The sequence below is a fragment of the Macrotis lagotis genome, chromosome 5 (genome assembly GCF_037893015.1).
Source record: "Macrotis lagotis isolate mMagLag1 chromosome 5, bilby.v1.9.chrom.fasta, whole genome shotgun sequence".
In the NCBI taxonomy this organism is placed as follows: domain Eukaryota; kingdom Metazoa; phylum Chordata; class Mammalia; order Peramelemorphia; family Peramelidae; genus Macrotis; species Macrotis lagotis.
In genome coordinates, this window is record NC_133662.1 from 269,421,874 (window position 1) to 269,444,549 (window position 22,676).

Sequence of the window (22,676 nt, forward strand, 5' to 3'; positions counted from 1 at the left end):
CATGCTGGCCTAGGTCTAGCAGGACTGACTCTGTTGCAGTTTTTGGTGCAGTTCACCGTAGTTCACTCTCTCTAACCATGGTTGAGTCACACCTCCTCACAGCCTCCCAGCCCGAGCCCAGGTCCATATGGTCCTTTAAAATCCTCCCATATTAGATGAGAGAGAATGGGGTACCAATGGACTCTTTGTCCCAGCCCAAGCCCAGGTCCATATGGTCCTTTAAAATCCTCCCATATTAGATGAGAGAGAATGGGGTACCGATGGACTCTTTGGGGCTCCTGCCCATGTTTCTGCTGGGGTCATCAGTTCAATCTTCACACAGTTACATTTGAGAGTCAGGGATGGATCAAATGATAGAGCTGGTTGAGACCTGGTCCTGTCCAGGCTTTGAAGCTCCAACTTCCATCTTCCACTGGGAGTTAATATTTTGGCTCCTGAGAATGGGCATTCTTGATTAGTTCTTTTTTTTTTTTTTTGTAAGGCAAATGGGGTTAAGTGGCTTGCCCAAGGCCACACAGCTAGGTAATTATTAAGTGTCTGAGGTGGGATTTGAACCCAGGTACTCCTGACTCCAAGGCTGGTGCTTTATCCACTGTGCCACCTAGCTGCCCCTCTTGATTAGTTCTTGCATAGTCCAGCATGAAGGACTGAGGGCCTGGGCAAGGACAGTGGAGGATCAGGGAGCATTACTCTTGAGCTGGAAGGTACCCCAGAGTCCATTAGTCCACCTCTTTTTACACATAGAGAAACTAGACCTAGAGATCTTTGGACCTTTGTCCAAAGTCACATAAGGGATAACCAGTAGAACCAAGATTTGAATTCAGGTCCTCAAACAACCCTCAGAGAGGGCTATTGAATTGAAATGGAAGGATGGAGAGGCCATTTTGAAGGCTGGATTGCTAAGAGATAAGGATTGCTAAGGATTCACTGGGATGAGGGAAGTTACTCAGTCATTGGTGATGGGCTTTCTAGCCTTTGGGGGGTGAGTTCTAACGTTGCCTTCCTCAGTTAACAGGAACCCCCTCTCTCCAGTGCAGGTCCTAATCTGAAGGAGTGGCTGCGGGAGCAGTTTTGTGACCACCCCATTGAGCACTGTGAGGACACCCGCCTGCATGATGCAGCCTATGTGGGTGACCTTCAGACCATCCGCAGCCTACTGCAGGAGGAGAGCTTCCAAAGGTGAGTGCTCTCTCCCTTTTCCTTTGCAGCCCAGATGGGACCTCCATCCACTCTATGCCCTCATACTCCCCCAAACATCTGAATGATGCTTCTCAGCCTTGGTGAGAGGCCAGGTGTGGGGCTGCCCAGAGACTTCACTGTGTCAGAAGAACAAGGTAGAATGGGGAGTTGGCTAGAGTGATAGGTTTGAAGATGGAGAGATGTGGGTTCAAATCCTGCTCTGTCACTTAACAGCTCTGAGACCCTCAGCAAAGTTCTGAGACTCAGGCAGCACTTGCCCCCTCTCTCTCTCTCTCTCTCTCTCTCTCTCTCTCTCTCTCTCTCTCTCTCTCTCTCTCTCTCTGCAGTGGGGTTAAGTGACTTGCCCAAGATCACACAGCTAGGTAATTATTAAGTACCTGAGAAGGAATTTGAACTCGGGTCCTGACTCCAGGGCCAGTGCTCTATCCACTATACCACCTAGCTGCCCCTCAGGCAGCTCTCTTAAGATGACAGATTATAGACAATCGATGACATGCATTGGTGAGTGAGTTTGCACACCAGGAGTTCCACCGTGATGAGACACTAGGTCTTTGACGTGTGAAAACCACCTAATACAGAGCTGGAAGGGACCTTAGACACTAGTGGCTCCAACACATATCTTACAGATGAAGACACCGAGGTCCAAAGAAGCTAAATTCCTTGCCCACACTAAACCAGTGAGTGTAAGAAGCAAAATTTGAACTTGGGTCTTCTTGCCTCTAGGTGTTGTTGATTCCATTACACATTAGCCACCTACTCCTGAAACCCCATGAAAGGACATATCACAGGATCTCACATCTAGAGCTGTAGGGGCATCAGACGAGGAAACTGAGGCTCCAAGAAGGCTTGGTGACCCTGGGAGTAGACAGTGTCATGATTCCCTCTGACGCCTAATCATAAAGATGGGAATGATTCTGTTTTCTGATGAATCCTCATTCTTGGATAGGGAGGGGCAGGACCCTCAAGCTCCCTGAGTAGCACCTAGAGGAAGCTGGGGATTCTAGGAGATAGAAGTAAGGAGGGGGCACCCTCAGGGCCTGAGGACATGTGCTAGCTCATGTGAAGGTGCTGAGGATAAAGTGACTCTAGGGAAGTGAGGCGACTTCAACCCAGCAGGTGAACTGGAGGTGGATTGGGGAGGGCCCTGGGGTGGGGTGGGGTGACTCTAGTTGTCACTGAAGATTTCTGAGCAGGGTAATCAGAGGAATGCTTAGACTGAGCTTTATAAACCGAGAGGATGCCCATCCACAGTGGCTGAACGAGCTGTGGAATATAATTGTTTATTTTAATTATAAAGATTTTATTTATTTTGAGTTTTATAATTTTTCCCCTAATCTTACTTCCCTTCTCCCACTCCCCACAGAAGGCAATTTGCTGGTCTTTACATTGTTTCCATGCTGTACATGGATCCAAATTGAATGTGATGAGAGAGAAATCATATCCTTAAGGAAGAAACAGAAAGTATAAGAGATAGCAAGGTCAGACAATAAGATAGCAGAATTTTTCCTTAAATTAAAGGTCCTTGGTCTTTGTTCAAGCTTGTGGAATATAACTGTAATAGAATATTATTAGTATGCTATAAGAAATGATGAAGCCAGTGCTTTCAGAAAAATCTGGGCAGGCTTACACGAACTGATGCAGAGTGTGAGGTGAGCAGAACCGGGAAACATCGTACACAGTGACAGCAATGTTGTACGATGAAGAGTTAAGAATGACTTGGCTTTTCTCAGTGACACATGACCCAAGACAGTCCCAGCGGTCTCATGATGAAGAACATTAGCCTTCAGAGAAAGAACCGAGAGAGTTTGAATGCAGCCCAATCCCTCCCATGTCTGTCAGGCCACTGCACTCCCCTAGACAGGGAGAAGGCCAACTATGTAAAACACCCCTCCCTTCTGGCAACCGGATACATAAGTCATGAAAGCACCTCCTGCGTCATGGTCTTTTTTGGTACGGAAGGACACCCGCTAAGAAATGACTTAAATAGAAATGCTTCGTTTGACTGCCCGTATCAAATCTCAAGGAGGGGAGAGAATTTAGAACTCAAGATTTTAAATAATAAATGTTAAAAATTCTTTTTACCTGTAATTGGTAAAAATTTAATATTAACATAATTTAAAGATTATTTTGGTTGTTATGGGGAGAGACTGGAGAGAAGCTTGGAAACCCATTTATTGCTTAGATATATTGAGTCATATGTTCACATGCTCCAGTCCCCTTGCCCAGGCTTACATGGAAAGTTCTTTGTGGGCATTGGTGAAGTCTTAGAACTCTTCTATCTTCTCCTCTCCCCAAGAGTGTAGAAAAGTAGATGTTTTGTGAGTAGCTGAAACATAGAGCTAAGAGGAACTTTAGAAATGAGTCAATTTAACTCTGCCAAAACTGAGACTTACTAGAGAAGGGATTTTCTCAAGGTTGCACACTGATTAAAAGGCAATTTAAACCCAATTGAATATAATCTCCTTGAATGCCGGAGTTTCATTTTTGTCTTTGGACCTCCAGCTCTTCTACAGTTCCTGGTCCTGTCATGTACAATCAATGGGTGTGGAACTGAATCAAATTCTGACTCCAAATCCAATATTCTTGCTGCCCTATTTCAACTCTCTTGACATTTTTTTTACAGATGAGTAAACTGAGTCCCAGAAGAATTAAGTGACTTTTCTTATGAAGAGGTCACAACGTTGATTAATTGGTGAGCCATTCTGATTCTGTGTCTCTGCAGCTGGATCCCAGAGAACAGCTTAGAGATTCCATTTCCTTTTCTCAAGAATTACTGCTTCTTTCTTCATTAGGGAGACATCAGTATATAAAGAGCAGGGATCAATCCTAGAAGGTGGTTCATCACACAGCCCCACCAAAGGCCTTCGTCCCCCGATCCATAGGATATAAGCCTCAATCAAAATCAACTTCACTGAGATTTGTCTGCCAGGTGAACTACCTGTAAAACTTAAGCTTTTGCCCTTTTCTCTCTGTTTTTCTTCCCCAGGTGTCCCCCACCTCAATCCCAGAGTCAGATTGGGAGGGGCGTTTGTTGCTATTCTTCTCACCTCTGGAGTAGGGAAGAATGGGAGAGGGTCTTATCTTGGCTTTCCCACTAACTTGCCACGTGATGTCTGGATTACAGGGTCCTTCTCTGTAAAGTGAAGGGGGTCAGACTAGAGGGTGCTGTTTCAAGGGCTGTTTCCCAGCCTTTAGGTTAGAGAGTCAACTGCTTTCCTTTGAGAAACACCTCATTGGTTCTTTTTTTCTCCTCCCAGGGAAGATCAATGAAGAGTTTGTTAATAAACTGAAAGAAAGGCTGGATGGGTAGAGAACGCTCCTGGGTGTCAACTTTCCTCACTTGTGGGTCCCAAAGGTTTTTTTTTCCCCCCATGCCCAGATCTTGATTTCAACCACTCTGAGACCTCAGCACTGAACCATGCCAGGTTAGGAAGGAGAGGCTGTATGGACGAGGAGAAGTGGAGGGTCCTCTCCTGTCAGTAGTGGAAAAAACTCTGGGCTCTGGCTCGGCACTTCTGATTAGCAGTAAAGTGACCTTGGGGTCAATCATTTGCCCTTCTTGGGCCTTAACTTCTCCAGCTCCAAAAGTATTTGCTTGTACCTTGTGCCAGGGAGATCCAGAAGACACTCAAAAATGATCATATTGACTAGCAGTGTTACCTTGATCCAGTCACTGAATTTTCCCTTGCCTCAGATTCCTATCTATATGTTTTGTGCCCTGAGGCCCCTGGACCTCTAGGAGAGACTCTGGACTCTTCATGGATCAGGTGCCATGTAGGGCACTTGATCCCAACTGGTTATTTTCCCTTTATCTCACTGAATTTGGATTATTCTAAGAAATTGTCTAAGATAAATATGAGGTCCAGCTCCTGTTGAAGAAGTCCTTAAGTGAGGCTGGCCAGGACCCCATATTTTTCACAGCTGAAGGTATGAATCGACCCTTTAGTGGAGCAAAGGTTCAACCTGACCACCATTCCCTATCTGGGTCAGTTTGGTCAATCTTATGCTCTCAGTCTCAGATTCCCTTCTGTGCTCCTCTGGGCCTGCAGTGGAGGGAAGGGAGAGTACCTGAGTCAAGGGCAGCTCTTTATCCAAAGATGTGTGCGTGTGTGTCTGCGCCTGTGTGTGTGTGTGGTGTGTGTGCATGCATGTGTGTTTAATGTGTGTGTGTGTGTGTGTGTGTGTCTTCCTCTGAGGGAGCCTCTCTCAGTTTCCTTTTCCATAAGATGACCCCTGAAATCCCTTCCAGCTCATGTCCCATCTCTGACCTCTCACAGCATAGCTTCTTTACCTCTTTTCAAACCTTAATGATCGATCTGATGTTAAAAATCTATGCAAATAAGACTCAATTTCCTTATCTGTCAAATGATGAGAGAGCTGAGCTAGGTCATCATTCAAATTCTCTTCACTCTGAGTTTATTATGCCCAGAACTCATCGATTTCTGTGTTCTCTCTGTGTTAGCACATGGCCACGTCTTTATCCAGTCGGTTTCCCATTGAAAGATGAATTCACCTGTCTCACTCCAACAAGCTAAACTTTCTGTTTCTGCTTCCTTCTCAGCCGGATCAATGAAAAATCCGTCTGGTGCTGTGGTTGGCTTCCCTGTACCCCACTACGCATTGCGGCCACTGCAGGCCATGGCAACTGTGTGGATTTCCTTATTCAGAAGGGGGCTGAGATTGACCTTGTGGATGTGAAGGGGCAGACTGCCTTGTATGTGGCGGTGGTGAATGGCCATCTGGAATGCGCCCAGATCCTCCTAGAAGCTGGAGCTGACCCCAATGGTAGCCGCCATCACCGAAGCACCCCAGTTTACCATGCCTCCCGAGTGGGGAGAGCCGACATCCTGAAGGAGCTGATCAGGTAAGGGAGGACAAGGAGGCAGATGCCGTGGGCTGTTCAGGGGCTGTCCAGTCAGTGACTTGCCCAGGTACCTGTAGCAATGAAGTATCAGAAACAGGATCTGAATCCAAGGCTCTCCTTCCTTCAAATGATTCTGTGAATCTATTAATTCAGACTCCAGCAGAGTCTGATGAGCCTGGACCTTCCATCAGCTCTCCTGATACTGAGGAGCAGCCCTGTGAGCCTCTGCCATGGTCACCGAACCCATCTTTGTGACTTAAAATCCCTCTAACTTATTCTTTGTGTGATGCTACATTCCCGTAGAGGATGTAATAATAATAATAATAATAATGATAATAATTACTGGCCATCTATGTGTCAGGCACTAGACTAAGTGCTTTACTAATCCTCACAACCACCCTGGGAGGGAGATGCTATCATTATTATTATTATGTTCATTTACAGTAGAGGAGACTTACAGAAGTTAAATGATTTGCCAGAAGTCACAGAGCTAAATATTTGAGGCAGGATTTGAACTCAGATTTTCCTGACTCCAGGCCCATAAATCTGAGTTAATCTGAGGATGCTACATTTAAATGCTGTGCCTTCTCCAGAACCTCAGCCTGCAAAATCCTCTTGACCAACTAAAATGGAGTGTGTGATGTTTAACACCAGGCTCGAGGTTGACATGATGGTGGATGGAGCACTGAACTTGGAACTAGAGAGACACGTTTCCCCAAGTTCAAATTTGGCCTCAGAGACTTCCTAGCTCTGTGACCCTGAGCAAGTCACTTATCCTGTTTGCCTCAGTTTCCTCATCTGAAAAATGAGCTGGAGAAGGAAATGGTGAACCCCTCTTGTCTCTGCCAAGAAAATCCCAAAAGAGGTCACAAAGAGTCAGATACAACTGAAATGACTCAACCCCCCAATAAGAACAAGGTTAGTGAAATAGGAACATGTTCCCATCTTTGCCCCTGTTTCACTCTGCATTCACAACGTAGTCATTTAATATCCCTGAGTCTCAGTTTCCTCATCTGTCAAATGAAGAAGTCGACCAGACGGCATCCTTCCAGAGAGGAGAATCTGCTGAGATGTTTTATTCTAAGCATCTAACCCCCGCCAAGGGAGGGGGTTCACAGCTTTAGAGCTAGGAGGGACCCCATGCTTTTGGGTCATAATTCATGAACAATGAGACTGAGTAGGAGCTCGGGGTGCTAAACTGAAACTGAAACTTTAGACCTGGCCCACATTTGGGCTCTGCCACCTCTTCCTCGGGAGCCCTTAGACAAGTCACTCATTTCTTGGGCCTTTGCTTCCTCTCCATAAAGGGAAGGGATTGGATCAGTGAGCCTCTGAAATGCTGCCTGCCATGGGACTCTCCCCAGCTGCCCTTGGGAAGCTCCCCTTCTGTCTCTCAATCTGGGCTCACACCTGTCAAAGGGGGGACTGGACTGGACAACTGACTGAAGTTCAAGATCCTAGAATCCTCTGGATCTTAATTTCTCTGTCTATAAAATGGAAGGCTGTTGCCAGATGATCTCTGAGGTCCCATTGAACTCCAAATCTGTGATTCTTTGACCCTCCTATTCCCCCCTCTCACTCTATGTCGATGCTTCTGTGATCTCTTGCCATCTCTTTCCATCAGACGGGGTCAGGTTCTCCTTTGACACCATCATTCTTGGAGTTGGCTTGGTGGGACTCCCAAACTAGAATTTTAAAATTCCCTTTCTCATTCCCTAGGAATAACAATATTAATATAAGACTGTAATAGGCAGTATTCTTCTGCATGCGTGAGAGGCATTGATTTATACCGTTCTCCCTAGTGACAGTTTGCCAGCAATATTAAAAACAAGAGGGAAATTTTGGAAAATATTCAGGATTAAAATTAACTGGCCCCCGTCCAGTGTCTTTTTATGAGGGGATGAAGGGATGTCTCTTCCACAGCTAAGCTAATACCAGATTGTCATATTGCCCAAAAATACAAATATCTTGGAAGATCCTTTGCTCTGAACCAGCTACAATGAATTCGTTTGAAAACACTCCCCCCTCCTTATTTTCCTTTAATGGGGCTTTGTGGAGGTCTCCTTTTCCAAATGAGTTTAATATGTGAAGTAAATGGTGAGATTTCTGTTTGTTTGTTTTTTGCCCTCATTTAGAATGATATTTAAGAGGAAGGAGATTGATTTTGAATCTGAAGGCCTGGATTTAAATCTTGTCTTGGACATTTAGAGTATCATGTGACCCTTGTCAAGTTGCTTCACCTCTCTGGGTCTCAAACTTCCTAACCTGTACAATGGTGTTGGATTAGAGGACCTGTAAAGTCCCTTCTAGCTCTGGGTCCTAGGAGGCAATCCTTCTCCAGATCTCTGAGAACACAGGGAAGAGGTTGCCGTGCATGGTCAGGGTCCAAGAGTGAAGCCTATGCCTCCAATTTAACACAGACACTTCATGCCTACCCAGATGAATAAGGTTGGGGGGGTGGTTGGGGACTGATGTCTGACTGGCTTTAATAACCAATGCCTGGCAGCTGTTGCTGCAATTCCTTGATCTCCCAAAAGGGAAGCACTTTGGGAGTAGACTGGATAGTGTAGAAGGGATCATAAAAATGGATTGCATTCTGGAACTGTTGGCTTCACCACTCCCATCCCCCATGCCTCACAAAAGCCCCACTTGCAAAGCAACCTAAAAATCTCTTTTTACGTGCGTGCTGAGCCTCTGAAGCTCTCATGCTATGTCTTCCCAGAAATACATATACACACATGCACACACGTGTGCAGGGTTAGCAGTCTTACTCTCCTTCATGTGCCTTTTGTTTTTACAAAGGATATCCAAAGAACAAGATTAAAAACAAAAGCCACACACTTGGTCCTGCTTGGCATGTCTAGCCTTTGCCTTTGCCATCATTGTTGTACTTGCTTTGTGCTTGAAGCCGAGGCTTCGTTTCTGCTCTCTGAGAGTACAGGATGGTATGTACCCAGGGGCATGGGCCCCTTTGCCTTCCTCCCCCATCTATCACCAGCTGTCCAATTTGGGATGGAGAGGAAGGACACCTAATCCATGTTCTTTGTGGCTGAGTGCAGCCATGAGCCTTGGGCTTGGACTCAGTCTCTTGGCTCTGGTCCTTCCCTGACTTTCCATAAAATGTAGACAGTTGCCCTCATTTGGTTTGGTTGTCTATGCAACAAACTAGGGCATCAGGCTCAGACAGGAGGAGAATCGGAGTAGGGGGAGCCCAAAGCAGATGGCAGTGCTGAGATTCTCCTCTTGACCTCCGTAGCTTCCTGTGTCCCCAGGCATCTTGAATGCTTTTGAATGAGTCTTAATTATTGTTCCTTCCATCCCTTGGAAAGTCCCTTTTATCTGGCTACTGTAGGTCGCCCCCAAGTTTTATCTTCTCCAGCCTCCATGTTCCCATGTCCATTGATGGATCACCCAATGAACTCATTGAGAAACAAAAAGCTACAGTCAGCAAGCATTTTCCAAGTACCAGCCATAGGCTGAGGATGAAAAAATAGGCAGATGGGTGAAGTAGTGGCTAGAGCAGTGAACTGGGACTAAGAAAGATCTGAATTCAAATTTAACTTCAGACACTTGATTAGCTGGATAAGTTCTCTGAGTCTCAGATTTCTCACCTGAAAAAATGAGGTTAATAAAAGCCCCCTATCTCACAAGGCTGTTGTGGGGATCAAGTAATATAACACATGTTAAATGGGCTTATAAACCTTAAAACATGTAAATGTTAGGCACTATTGCTATTATCGTTGTTGATAATAATTATAATGATGATAATGAAAACAGGCCCTGTTCTCAAGGAGGTCATAGCTTAATAGGGGAGAAAAAATACAGCATGATCTAGCAAGATATTATGGAATCAATTAAGAATAACCTCAGGAAAAGGTACTAGGTTTTAAGGAGGCTCAGAAAGATGTTTGGCATCCCTTCATCCCTTCATAACATGATACTAGATGGGGGCAGTGAATTTTAATCCTGCCTCCTTCTGACCCCATTTCAGATTTTTCTTGGCATGTCCTTTTCCAAATGAGGAAACTTAGGCAAATAGAGTGAAGTGACTTGCCCAGGGCTCCACAACTAGTAAGTGTCTGAGGCTGAATTTGAACTCAAGAACACTTTCTGATTTCTCTGACCTTCTGTTCACAGCTGAGATCTGAAGGGAGAGATAAGGAAGGAGAGAATTCCAGGCATGGGGCAATATTCAGAGATAGGAGAAAGAATTTCATCTGGAGCCCGGATTCTTATCTGTGGAGGGAAGAAAGGAGTAAGAGGACAAGAAAGAGAGGAAGGCTTCAGATTATGAGGGGCTGGAAAAGTCAAATAGGATTGTTTATTTGATCCTGAAGGCAATAGGCTTCCTCTAAAGTTGTTGAATGAAGATAGTAAGTGGTGATAAGGTCAAACCATTTAAGGAAGATTCTGTCTGGAAGATGTGAGGAGGAGGAAATGGAGGAGGGAGAGACTTAAGGTAAGAAAGCTCAGTGGCAGCAGACTACACCTGTCCTAGTCCAGGTGGGAGGGGATGAGGTCCTGCACGGAGGAGGGAAGAGAGGATATGAGAGAAAGAGTAGGAAGGTCAAACCCATTAGCCTTGGTAACTAATTGGATCTGGGTGGAGAAAGTGAGGATAACATTTAGGCTGTGGGACTCAGGGATGGGGGCTCTTGAGAGTAATCAGGAAGTGAGGAAGAGGGGAGCATTGGAGGGGGAGTTAACAAGTCTGAAATGGCCAGAAGGTGAATGGAGATATGAAAGTGGATTTCAGGAGAGATGTTAGGCCTGGACAAATAAATCTGAGAATCATCAGATCATGGAGATCATCATTAAATCCATAGATTACAATGCAAGATAATATAGAGGGAGAAGAGAAGAGGGGAAGAGCCTTAATTTTCCACATTTTCAGGTTTCTCTTTGTCAAAGCCTTGATTTACATCCTTAAAAATACATTCTTTACCCTGGTGAATAGCTGCTATATGTTTTCACCTCCTGGTTTCTTTTTCCCAGTAGAATGATGAGAGTCATTCATTTAATGTGGCTCTCTATCCAAAGTTGATGGAACTCAATCCTTGACTAACACGGCAGCCTTGCTACTGGCAGAATTTATTAATGGATTTGTATGTATGTGTGCTTGCATGAATGCATGTGTGTGTGTGTGTGTGTGTGTGTGTGGATATGAAGATGGCCTTGTTGTTTGGGTTGTGTCCTAGGCAGAACAGCCTCTCTGAGAGGACCTCTGTTAGACTTGGGAGTATTTCTGATCTTACTTTTTGCTTCTCCTGTAGGTATGGGGCAGATGTGGACGTTAACCACTACATGACTCCCGGGATGCCTCCTCCTTCTTCTCGACGCCTCACTTCCCTGGTGGTCTGCCCACTGTACATCAGTGCAGCCTACCACAACCTCCAATGCTTCAAGCTGCTTCTTCAAGCTGGAGCCAACCCGGATTTCAACTGCCATGGCCCTGTCAATATCCAGGGCTTCTGCAGGGGCTCCCCTGTCTGCGTCATGGATGCCGTTCTGCGTCACGGCTGCGAGGCAGCATTTGTCAGCTTGCTGGTTGACTTTGGTGCCAACCTGAATCTGGTGAAGTGGGAAGCCTTAAATGCTGAGTCAAGAGGCAGAGTGAAAGTGAACCCAGAAGCTTTGGAGGTGTTCAAAGAAGCCAGGAGTAAGTGCAATGTGCTTAAGACCTACAACTTCCTTTATGTCCATTCATTTATTGAGCACCTAATGTATGCATATTGTGCCAGGTGCTAGGATAAAAAAATGAACAACCCGGACCCTATCCTGAAGGGTTGGCAATCTATTGGTTGTGGAGTGGGGGAAGGGGAAGGGGAGGGGGGAGATCGATTCACATATAGCAATGATACAAAGTAAAGAAAGATAGTTTAATTCAATTCAACAAGCATCTGCTACACATACTGAGCTGGACTAGCTCAGATCATTGCGTGTAAAACACAACGACAAATTTGAGGAGAGAGACACGAGGGAAGGAAAGGTTGAATCCCTGCAGAGATTGGGACTGAATCAAAGTTCAGGTAGATGGGATGGCATGAATAAAGCAACAGAGGAGGATAGTAGATGGAGAATGGAAATGGGGAGTCACCAAATTGTTAGAATATAGAGGAGTGAGAGAAGTCTAGAAAAGCAGAGCATCCCTCTGCCCCATACAGTTAGACATCTGTCTCTAACTCATTGGTCAGACTGTACCTTATAGAGATGTACCCAACACTTTGCTTCATGACATGCCACCCAGCCAGTGTATCCTCCCTCCATCCCCTTGTTTTTAACCTTGATCTCTGGAGACAGCAATTAGATGACTACCACTATCTGCAGAAAAGATGGCTCAGTTGCCACATGGCACCATTCACCATCTATGTGATTTCCCTAACCAAAAATCCCAATTCTATGACCTCCACTCCCTTGGTCATGGTTTTTACTCCTGTTAACAGATGAGATCCAGACTCTTGTCTTGGATAGATAGATTTGTCCTGATAAATAAAGACAAAGCATATATACAGCACTGTACAGATAAGCTTTCATGCTCATGAGCACAGCAGTCTCTGGGGTGATCCGTGAGTTGTGTTTTGAAGCATGCCAAGGATTCCATGGAAAAGGCGAAGAGGGAGTGCTTTCTGAGCGTCAGGGACAACTTGGGCAAAACGTTAGAGGTGGAAGATGGATATTATGTCTTGAACTCCAGAGACGTCTTTCTACTCCAGCCTTGAGCTGCAGATTACAATTCTCACATATTGGATGCTGTCATCTCTTAGAACTGAGCCCCCCTCTACCATCGGAATCTTCAGAATTCCTCACTGACCCCAGTTCTCTCTCTCATACCCAGCCCATCCCCTGTCCTCATCAGAACCTCTGGTCTTTTGGTCCATTCCTCTTCTAATTTATCTCCTTCTTTGGTTTCTCTTGTCTTCATTGTTTTCCTTGTCAACATAGCCAACCAGCTTAACTGTCTTGCTAGCTAAGACTGCCCATACAAGCTTTGTTCTGCTGTCCTAACCTCGTACTTGGCCTGTGAGGGACATATTACCCTCCCATAACAGCCACTAGCTCATTCTTTTGCTCTTACTCCGAGTTTCTAAGGTATTAAAATCTTGATAAAACTTCTCTGGTTTGGCTTCACTTACACTTAACCTGCCTTTGTTGATTCCATCCCTCATTTGCCCTACACCCCTCCTCTTCTGTCCCTCTGTCCCGCCTTGTTCTGCAGTTCCAAGTCACCCAAATCCCAGAACTTGTCATTGGGATGACTAAGGATGTCCAATGTGGGCTCTCTCTAATCTCTTCCTCCCAACTAAAGTCATAGCAACATCTTCAACTCCTGGTCACAGAGGAAGTTTGCCTTAGGCCTCCCCAAGGCTAATTTCCCTCCACTTTCCCTGTCCCCCTTTGAGGCCATCTTTCCACTCTCCATATAAACAATCCCACCTTCTCTCTCACTCACCTCTCATCTCTTTTCTTGTTCAGTTCCTTGCCATCCTTTGAAGCCCAACTCAAATTATCACCTCTTTGAAGCCTTCTTGAACCATTCCTATGCAGACCTTACTAACATCTCCTGAACAGATGCTCTTTTCATGGAATTTCCCAGCTTATGGTCATTGATCATGGACTTTGGAACCAGAAGAGTTCATAGAGATCATCTAGTTCAGACCCTTTGCAGATGAGGAGACAGAGATTTGGGAGTCTAATGGCTTGTGTAAGGTTATACAGATAGTAAGTCCAGAGCCAGGCCTCAAATCAGATCCCTAATTCCAAATCTAAGACTCTTCAGCGAACCATCTTGTTCCATAAATGCAAGATCATGTCTTTTCTAAACTTTGAATCCCCATCCCCAGTATCTAGTAATAAATAATAACCATAAAAATATTTTAAAATAATATTTATTAATAATAAATGTTTATGACTGAATGGTCTATAGAGGATCTTGAATAACAGAATGCAACAAATAAGATTTTCTTTATAAAGCAACACAAAAGCAAAACAACTTTGGAAATTGAAAAGAAATTCATTCTTTGGTCCAGGACTCTCAATTTGGAATTACTTTGAGGCCTTCTCATTTCCAGGTCTAAGGATTGAGGAGACAGGGAGCGTATGCTTGCCACAATTTCCCTAGTTTCTGGAGAGGACTGTCTATTCAATTACCTTTTTTTTCCCCCTCAAACCTAAACTGCCTGTGGAAGTGGTCTCCTGTACCTAAAAATTTTTATTTAAATTCTTTTTAATTTAGCTTTAATTTTAAAAGATTTTCCATTCCAAATTCTCTCCCTCCCTCCACTCCCTTCCCTACTCGAATTTATTATTTTTAAAAGATAACTCTGAACTGGTTCTGAATGGAAATCTTCCTTAATTCCAGCTCTTTGTTTAGAAATTTGTGAGAAATGCCTATGGGTTGGACTTGTTGACCTTTTCAGTAGTTAGGAAGAAGGCTGTTATTCAGGTAAATAAGGTGGCTGGGCTGACCCTAGAGGCCTTCACTATGTTTGTTTGTGCTTCAATTACTCCACAAGGGATTTTCCTTTGCCGTGGCTAATAGGGCTGTAGTCACCACAAAGCCTCTCCCCTCTCAAGTGGAGATCATCGATTCATACTTAAAGTTGCCTCTGCTGGCCCTTCACTTGGAAATCCTTGGGTTTTCGGGGAGCCAGAGGTTAATTTTCTTTTTTGAAAGTCGGCAAGTACATTTCTTAAATATTCTACATGTCTAGTCAGTTCCTTTAGATTCCCACTATGTTCCCCTTCCCCTTTAGTCTTTAGAATTCATTTGGCTTTTTTGGAATAAGAACCAAATCCCTCAGTGGTTTCTTCCTAGGTGGTAGAATGTAGACCATGCTGTAAACATGGAATTTGACTCTATGGGGATGAGGAGGGTGGAGGATTGACCTTGGATGTGTTCTGTGAGTGAGTGATACCTACAACCATGCCTGCAGGTGAAGTGGATCCAGTGGGTCATAGAGTGAGGATGAGGAAGCTGAAGTACCGAGCTCCCAGACTAGGAGCAGGAGGCCCTGCTTCTGCGTCTGTCCAAAGCACAACGTTCTTCTATGACCATTAACTTTATTGAATTTTTTACTACAGTAATAACAATGATAATAATATTGCATACTCCAAAATTCTCTGACTCACATTGCAGCTCACCTCCCTCCACCCCCACCCCCACTCCATATCTCTAAAGGTGGTGTTCTAAGGATGCATAACCTTTCTAAGCTTAATGAGGTTGGATCTTGGACAGAGGACCATAGGAGCTATATCATTGAACCTTTGCTTGAAGCCTTCCTGCCTTTAGGACTTCCAGAAGGCATTTTGTCCAGCCCATGGAGGGTTACTTTGATGATAATGATGATGATGATGATGATGATGATGATCATATTTAGCATTTAAGGCTTATAAATTACCTTTTATTATTCTAATAACAACCCCTGGGAGGGAGTTGCTACTGTTATCTTCATGTTATAGGTGAGGAACTGAGGCAGACCGTTGTAAGTGACTTAAGTAAGCGTCTGAGGCTGGATTTGAGCTCAGGTCATCCAGATTCCTGCTTCAGCTCTCTGTGCACCACCCAGTTATGTCCAACTCTAACCATTGTGCAACAATAATAACAACAATTTTATCCAATGATATAGACAGAAAAGCCTCAAAGAAATGGATCTTCCAAGTTCCCGGCACTTAGTAGGTGGTTAATACATGCTTGTTGATGGGTTGATTAGGTCAGGAATATCTGTGGACATAAAAGAACTCAGGCTGGTGATTCATGATCATATCCTTGCCACCATAAATGACACAGGAATCATCCTTATGTGGGCCAGACTCACCAATCACTGAAGATTGTACGCCAAAATGGTGGAAACTGCAAGATCACATAGGAGGTCACACGAAGTTCTCATCTATTGGATACCCAGAAAGACACAGTCAAGTTGGTGGAATTAGACCCAAAAGCTTCATACCACAAAGAAAAAACTCCAAATAACCTTCATAATTCAGTAAATAAATAAATAACTCAACTGCAACTAGAAGGTCATGACCATTAGTATTGTTGCTCGCAGCTGCTCAGATGGAATTTTGGGCCAGAAAAACTAGGAGCAGCAGCGTTTTTACTAGATGTCATCACACTGAAAACTCCCAATTTCTTTTTTTTTCCATTAAATTTCATTTTATTCTTCATTCAAAATTCTGTCCCTCCCTCTTTCCCTCCTCTGTCCCACCCACCAAGAAGGCAAATAAAACAGTCTAATACAAAAATGTATAGTCATGGTGAATAAATTCCAGCATTAACCATGTTTGAAAGGAAGGAAGGAAGGAAAGAAGAGAGGAAGGAAGGGAAGGGAGGGAGGGAAGGAAGGAAGAAAGAAGGAAAGTGTTAAATGTCTCACAAAGCTGTTGGTAAGAGAGACAGAGATGGAGACAGACAGAGAGAAACAGATATGGGGGAGAGAGAGGGAGGGAGGGAGGGAGGGAGGGGAGGGGGAGAGAGAGAGAGAGAGAGAGAGAGAGAGAGAGAGAGAGAGAGAGAGAGAGAGAGAAAGGAAGGGAGAGAAAGACAAAAAAAAGGCAGATGAGTCAGTCTGACCTCTGAGCCCATCAGTGCTCTCTTAGGAAGTGGGTAATATATCTCATTACAGATCCTTTGGAATTGTGGTTGGTTATGCTTTTTAAGACTCATAATTTCCTACTCACATGGAAAGTAAAATTTTCAAAATTATAGAGACCTATTAGAAGACACTGGAGCTCTAAGAAAACAGGTCTGGGCCCCTGGGTCCTCCTCGCAGGTGCCTCTTCTCCTGCACTTGTTCCAAAGACACTTTCAGGGAGCTTCTGACCTCATATTCTTGCTCCAATATTAATAGTTATTTTCTCTCTTCAGACATAATTCACATAACACTGCATATAAAAAGAATACTAAAAGGTTAAATATTTGTGACCCAAATCACATTTTTATAAAAGATTAAGAATAATAAAATAATCATTGCTAGGTGTTATGAATAATAAACAGTTAAAATCAAACATTAAGTATACAAAAATTATTTGATATATTATATATAAATATAATATATATACATATGTTACTTTTTGTTTTTTGTTATTGTAAGGCAGTGTTGGGGGGGGTGTTAAGTGACTTGTCCAAGATCACACAGCTAGTAATTATTAAGTGTCTGAGGCCAGATTTGAACACTCAGGTCCTCCTGACTCCAGGGTCAGTTCTCTAGCCACCCAGCTGCCCCTGTATGTTAATTTGGAGAAGCAGTTTGGCATAGTGGCTAGCATGATGGTTATAGTTTGATATAATTGGGTAGCAAATAGAGAGCTGAAGCAGGAAACTGGATGACCTAAGTTCAAATCCAGCATCAGACACTTACTTCACTTAAAACTTTTAATTAACTTTTAATGTAGTGGATAGAGCACTGGGTCTGGAGTCAGAAAGACTTATCTTCCTGAAATCAAATCTGACTTGAGACACTTTGCAGATTTGTGATTTTGGGCAAATTAAGTTTGTTGCCTCAGTTTCCTCATCTATCAAATGAGTTGGAGAAGGGAATGGCAAAACATTCCAGTATCTCTGTCAAGAAAACTCTATGTAGAGTTACAAGGAATTGTAATGACTGAATAACACTGGTAAGACTTGGGTTCAAGCGATGCCTCGGTCATTTCCTAATTGTATGACTGACTCAGTCATTACACCTTTTTGAGGCTTAGGAAACTCTGGTAAAGATGGGTTACAGTCCATGTTTAGGGATGATGATAATTAGAATTAGGGTGAGAATAATGAAAACGAGAATAATAAAAATTTTGTGAAAGGGAAAAGAAGGAAATCACAAGTAGGAAATTCTGAAGCTTGGGAGGTTGGATGAGGATTTCATTCCTTGCCCAGATTCAAATCTGCAGCAACAATTAAAGGATTTGAATCAGTTTTTCCTTTTCCTATGATCAGTCCAGTGCCTTAGTCTGTCAACTTTATTAAGGCCTTAGCATGTATCAGAAAATGTGATAAGTCCTGAGGATACAAATAAAAGGCAAAAAAAAAAAAAAAAACCCAAACCAAAAAACCCAGTCCCAGCCATCAAGGAGTTCACTTTCCAATAGGAAGACCAGCTATCTTACTTTGAGGCTTCCTGGGAAGCTCCCCAAGAGCAGACTGTGACTGAGAGCTGGGAGGTCAGGGTTGCTCAATGCCTGCATTCATTCCTCTGGGAGATGGTTCAGTTGAGTGACTTTTTTCCCCCTTTCCTTTTGTTCCTCTCTAGGTGCCCCCAGGACCTTGCTGTGTCTGTGCCGGGTGGCGGTGAGGAGGGCTCTCGGCAAGTGTCGGCTGTACCTTGTACCCTCTCTCCCCCTCCCTGATGCCATCAAACAATTTTTACTTTATGAACAGAGTTAAGATACAGGGAAAGATGATGGGGATGCTTCTCAAGGAGGAAAGCAGGTGACGTAAAGAACTACCTTGGCGTTTATTCATTGCTCTCCATCGTCCGTTCTGAACTGTTCAGAACTGTCCTGATTAGCTGTTGGTAAACCAACTTGAATGCTTTTGTCAGTGTGCTATATCTCGTGAAGGATCTTGCAGCTGACTTTGATCTAGCCTTGGTTTCTTTTCAGTGGTGGGGCTATTGAAAAGTATTATTTCTTTTTGCCTTGATATCCCTCTGTGGAGTATTCATAGCAGAGATGTTCCAACCACCTGTATATAATCAAAATGGGGAATTGGAATGGGGATCAAGGACGTAGACCAGGTTCCAGAGGTCAGCTAATGTCTCCATAAATGTCCTCAAGATGTAGTTACTTGTGTATAGATATTTATATTTCTAATGTGAACTATTTACTTCAGTATCCGATGGATGCAGATAATTAATTTGGAGATTTAACCAAAGGTAAATGTTAGTCCACAAGCATTTACTAAATACCATTTGGCCAGGCACTGTGTTAAGTGTTGGGAATACATCTTTGCCTTCCAGGCCCTCTTATTCTAATGGGGAAGATGACAAGAAAAAAGATCAAGACAGGCAAGATAGTGAAAGAATAGGTTAAAGGTCATTTCAAGGGGAGGAATGAACAAAAGCAGGATCTCTTGATGTTTATTATCCTTGTTTGAGAGATTAGCTGGCATATGGTTAATTACAGGTATATCTCACAAAATCACAGAATCTGAGAGTCGTCAAGCAGCTCAGCGATCATCCTGTAAGGTCATCCAACCTGTATCCAAAAGTAATTCATATGAGCACATCCTCAACCCATATGTCTTTTTGTCTGCAAACATACTCAGTTAAATTGCTCATAACAGCTGCCAAAGATCTCATGGCCCAGATTAAGGGAGGCAAAAGTCCAGAATGAAGAAGATGATTTTTTTCCTTGTACTCAGACCTTCTCAGATCCAATATGGAATATTGAATTCAGTTCATAGGGAAATATTTTTGGGACAAGGTTGACAAAATGGGGAATATTCAAAGGAGGCCAACTGAGGAAGGGCGTTGAATTCCATGCCATTTGATGACTGTTTTAAGGAATGTTGATGTTCAGGCTAGAAAAGAAAAGCCTTAGGGAGGGCATGGGAATATCTTCATATATTTGTACAGCTACCACATGGGAGAAAAAAATGACTATTCTTTGCATAAAGTGGGAATACTCAGTGATAGTTGAAGAAGTGTGTTTACCCTGTGCAGCTGGTCCAGAATGGAACACAGAAGGTTTCCTCTTTCCCAAGGTCTTTGTTGTGTGTCTGAATAGCCACTTTGGGGTGATGTTTGAAACGACTTTCCTTTTCTGATGGGGGTTGGATTAAGCAGCATCTCTAGTCCTTCCCTGCCCAATTTGACTCTCTTTCTGTAATCCTTGTCTTCCTTCCTTAATGAGTCAGATGAAGTTTCTTTGATCACTTCTTAATTCTTTCAAAGATCCTTTCTCAACTGCCTTTATTTCAAGTAACCTTGATTTCAATTGACCCTGAATTCATACATGGAGTAAACACAAACACTAAAATGTCAGTCCAAAACTGAGGAACTGGGGTTCCTCCCAGTTTCTCTACTTTCCATCCCTTAGATGAAGCAGCTTTCAGAAAGGATGGGTCAGTTTCAGAGGCTCTAACTAAATAGATGACCCAATATTCAAACAGTTATTAAACACCTACTGTATACAAATGCTGGGGATAGAGAGCCACCAAACTGAGACAATGCTAGCCCTCTATGACTTTGCATTTCGTAGGGATTATCCACTAGGCATCGATCTAGAGGTGGAACAAGTGCTATACCAACAGCATTCACTGCCATCAGACACAGGACAAACTTTCAAGGAACAAACTTTGATTAAGCACCTACTTTGTGTCCGTACTGTTCGGTGTTGGGGAACACCAAGACAAACGGGGGAGTCCTTGTTCTCAAGGAGCATACATTCTCTTGGGGGGAGGTGGGGATGGGGGAGATGATCAAAGATCCAATGCTCTATTGTATATACACCTTCATTTCTAATTAATCCATAAGACTGGTCAGTTCAGCCAGGTGTGTGGATGCTTTTAAACGTTGAGATGTTTGGTGCTAGACACATGATTCTTCTGGAGAATTGATTGCATTTGGTTTTTTTGCCCTGAACTCTTGTTTCAATAGAACTCTGAGTCCTTTGAGATGAGCTCATGGGATCCTCCTAGTTTGAGAGCTGGCATAGATCGCTGAGATCTTCTACCAGGGCCAGCCCCTCCTTTTACAAGAAAGGAAACTGAGGCCAAGAGGGAGGAAAAGATTTGAGGGAGTTGCTCAGTATTATCATAATGACTTTTCTGTATCCTTTCAGATGCTGTTTATGAATTACTTTATATACATTAACCCACATCAAACCATTAAGTTACCCAGATACTCCAGATACACTTACGTTTTACATATGGGGAAATGGGAGTTCAGAGAACTTACCCAAGCTGCTTGAGGTCATACCAAGAACAAGTGTCAGGGGCAGGATTTGAATGCAAGTCTTTCTCACCCTGAATTCCAAACTCAAGGGTCCTCTTCTTTGTGGTTTATGGATATACAGATTCTTGTTCAGGGAGGGGCCAGTTGTTTAGCCTTGGAGGGTTTTTCAGACCCTCAGTGTTGTTCATGGATTCTCAGATCTCCTGACATCCTTGGGCACCTCTGAGTCTCCGAGAGTGGGGCTGCTTAGCACTAAACATGATGAGTTATTCAGTCTATCTAGTAAGAGAAACATTGAGTCAAACCAGTTGTTTAATTGAATTGGTTAGAGCAGGCTGAAAAGCAGAGTCACTTTTATGGGCTATTGGCTAAAAGTCACATACCCTCCCCTTACAGCAGTGTCCTCCTCTGACCTTTGAGGTCTTTTCCACCCTGATATCTCTGCTCCTAATTTGGGATTAGCTCAAGAAACTGAGTTTAAGCCCAAGTTACCAATGGGTGGAATTTGAACCTAGACACTCTAGATCTATATCTAGAGCTCTTTTTTTTATTCAGTCATTTAAGAAATGAAGAAATTGAATCATAGGGAGTCATAGGTTCTGTTGTTGGCAGTGCTAGAACATGTTCTTTCCACTAGACCCTATTCTTCTCCACAGATCTTCTCCCAGCTCAAGGCTGCTTCTCTGTGAAGCCTTCCTCTTCCCTGAAGTTACCTTGTTTATTTTATCTATATTTTGTCTTACTTGCCCATGTCCTTATTTCATTATCTCTGTTTTTCCCTAGTAGAACCTAAGCTCCCCAAGGACAGACATGCCTTTTTTCCCTCAGTATCTTCTTTGTCTAGTACCACACCTGACATATAGGAAGGGATTCAAAAATGTTTGTTCAATGAATGACTGAATTTTCAGTCAGGACTCAGGAAGAAGAAACAAATTCAATCCAGTAGAACTCATATAAAACCAAGATATATTTTAATACATTTAAAGAATACATCTAGGGGCCGCTAGGTGGCGTAGTGGATAAAGCACTGGCCCTGGAGTCAGGAGTACCTGGGTTCAAATCCGGTCTCGGACACTTAATAATTACCTAGCTGAACTTTGCAAGCCACTTAACCCTGTTTGCCTTGCAAAAACCTTAAAAAAAAAAAAGAATACATCTAAAAGCAAGATACCATAGGATACAAAAGCAAATTTGGAGGTGGTCCAGGACCATGGCTAGCTCATAACCAGGTTACCAAGTTCAAATTCCACGTTCTTAGGCAAAGTGTTGTGAGGGGCCCTCCTTTTAGTCTATCCCTTTTTCATGGACCTCTCAGGTTTTTCATAGATGTCTGGCTTTTCCTATGAATGTATTGTGAGAAAGACAAGATTCTGGGTTCCCCCATCCCAAATAAACTGGAAATCATTCAAAATTTGCGAGTAGTCACACATCCTCTACTCTGTCATGACTGTGAATGACATTATATGGAGGGAGAGAGGCTGCAGAGGCCTAGGACGACCTTGAGTGAATTGGCCCCATATCACAGACACAGGAGAGACAAAAGTCCATAGTGCCTGCATTGGCTTATTTGGGCCACCTCAAGGTGGACCTGGAGGCCTCCCTGAGAGCATGTTTATGATGGATATTTGGAATTATATTGGACAATGATGAAAATATTTGGAATTCAAATTTTGCAAACTCAGTGTTTCACTGTTGCTAATTGGTAAGAGGGGCACAGTCAACTT

General features: G+C 43.4%; 1 protein-coding gene across 2 annotated transcripts in view; it reads left to right on the plus strand.

Moving 5' to 3' along the window:
* Positions 1-22,676, plus strand: part of ASB1 (ankyrin repeat and SOCS box containing 1) — a 36,105-nt gene that overhangs the window by 2,904 nt on the left and 10,525 nt on the right. The window contains exons 2-5 of one of the 2 annotated variants that reach the window (XM_074189835.1): positions 1,038-1,179; positions 5,762-6,064; positions 11,338-11,723; positions 18,307-18,485. In XM_074189835.1, coding sequence (XP_074045936.1) covers positions 1,038-1,179; positions 5,762-6,064; positions 11,338-11,723; positions 18,307-18,440 — 965 coding nt within the window. In that variant the 3' untranslated portion in view covers positions 18,441-18,485. The remainder of the gene's footprint in view (positions 1-1,037; positions 1,180-5,761; positions 6,065-11,337; positions 11,724-18,306; positions 18,486-22,676) is intronic. The other variant, XM_074189836.1, reaches the window with a different exon arrangement.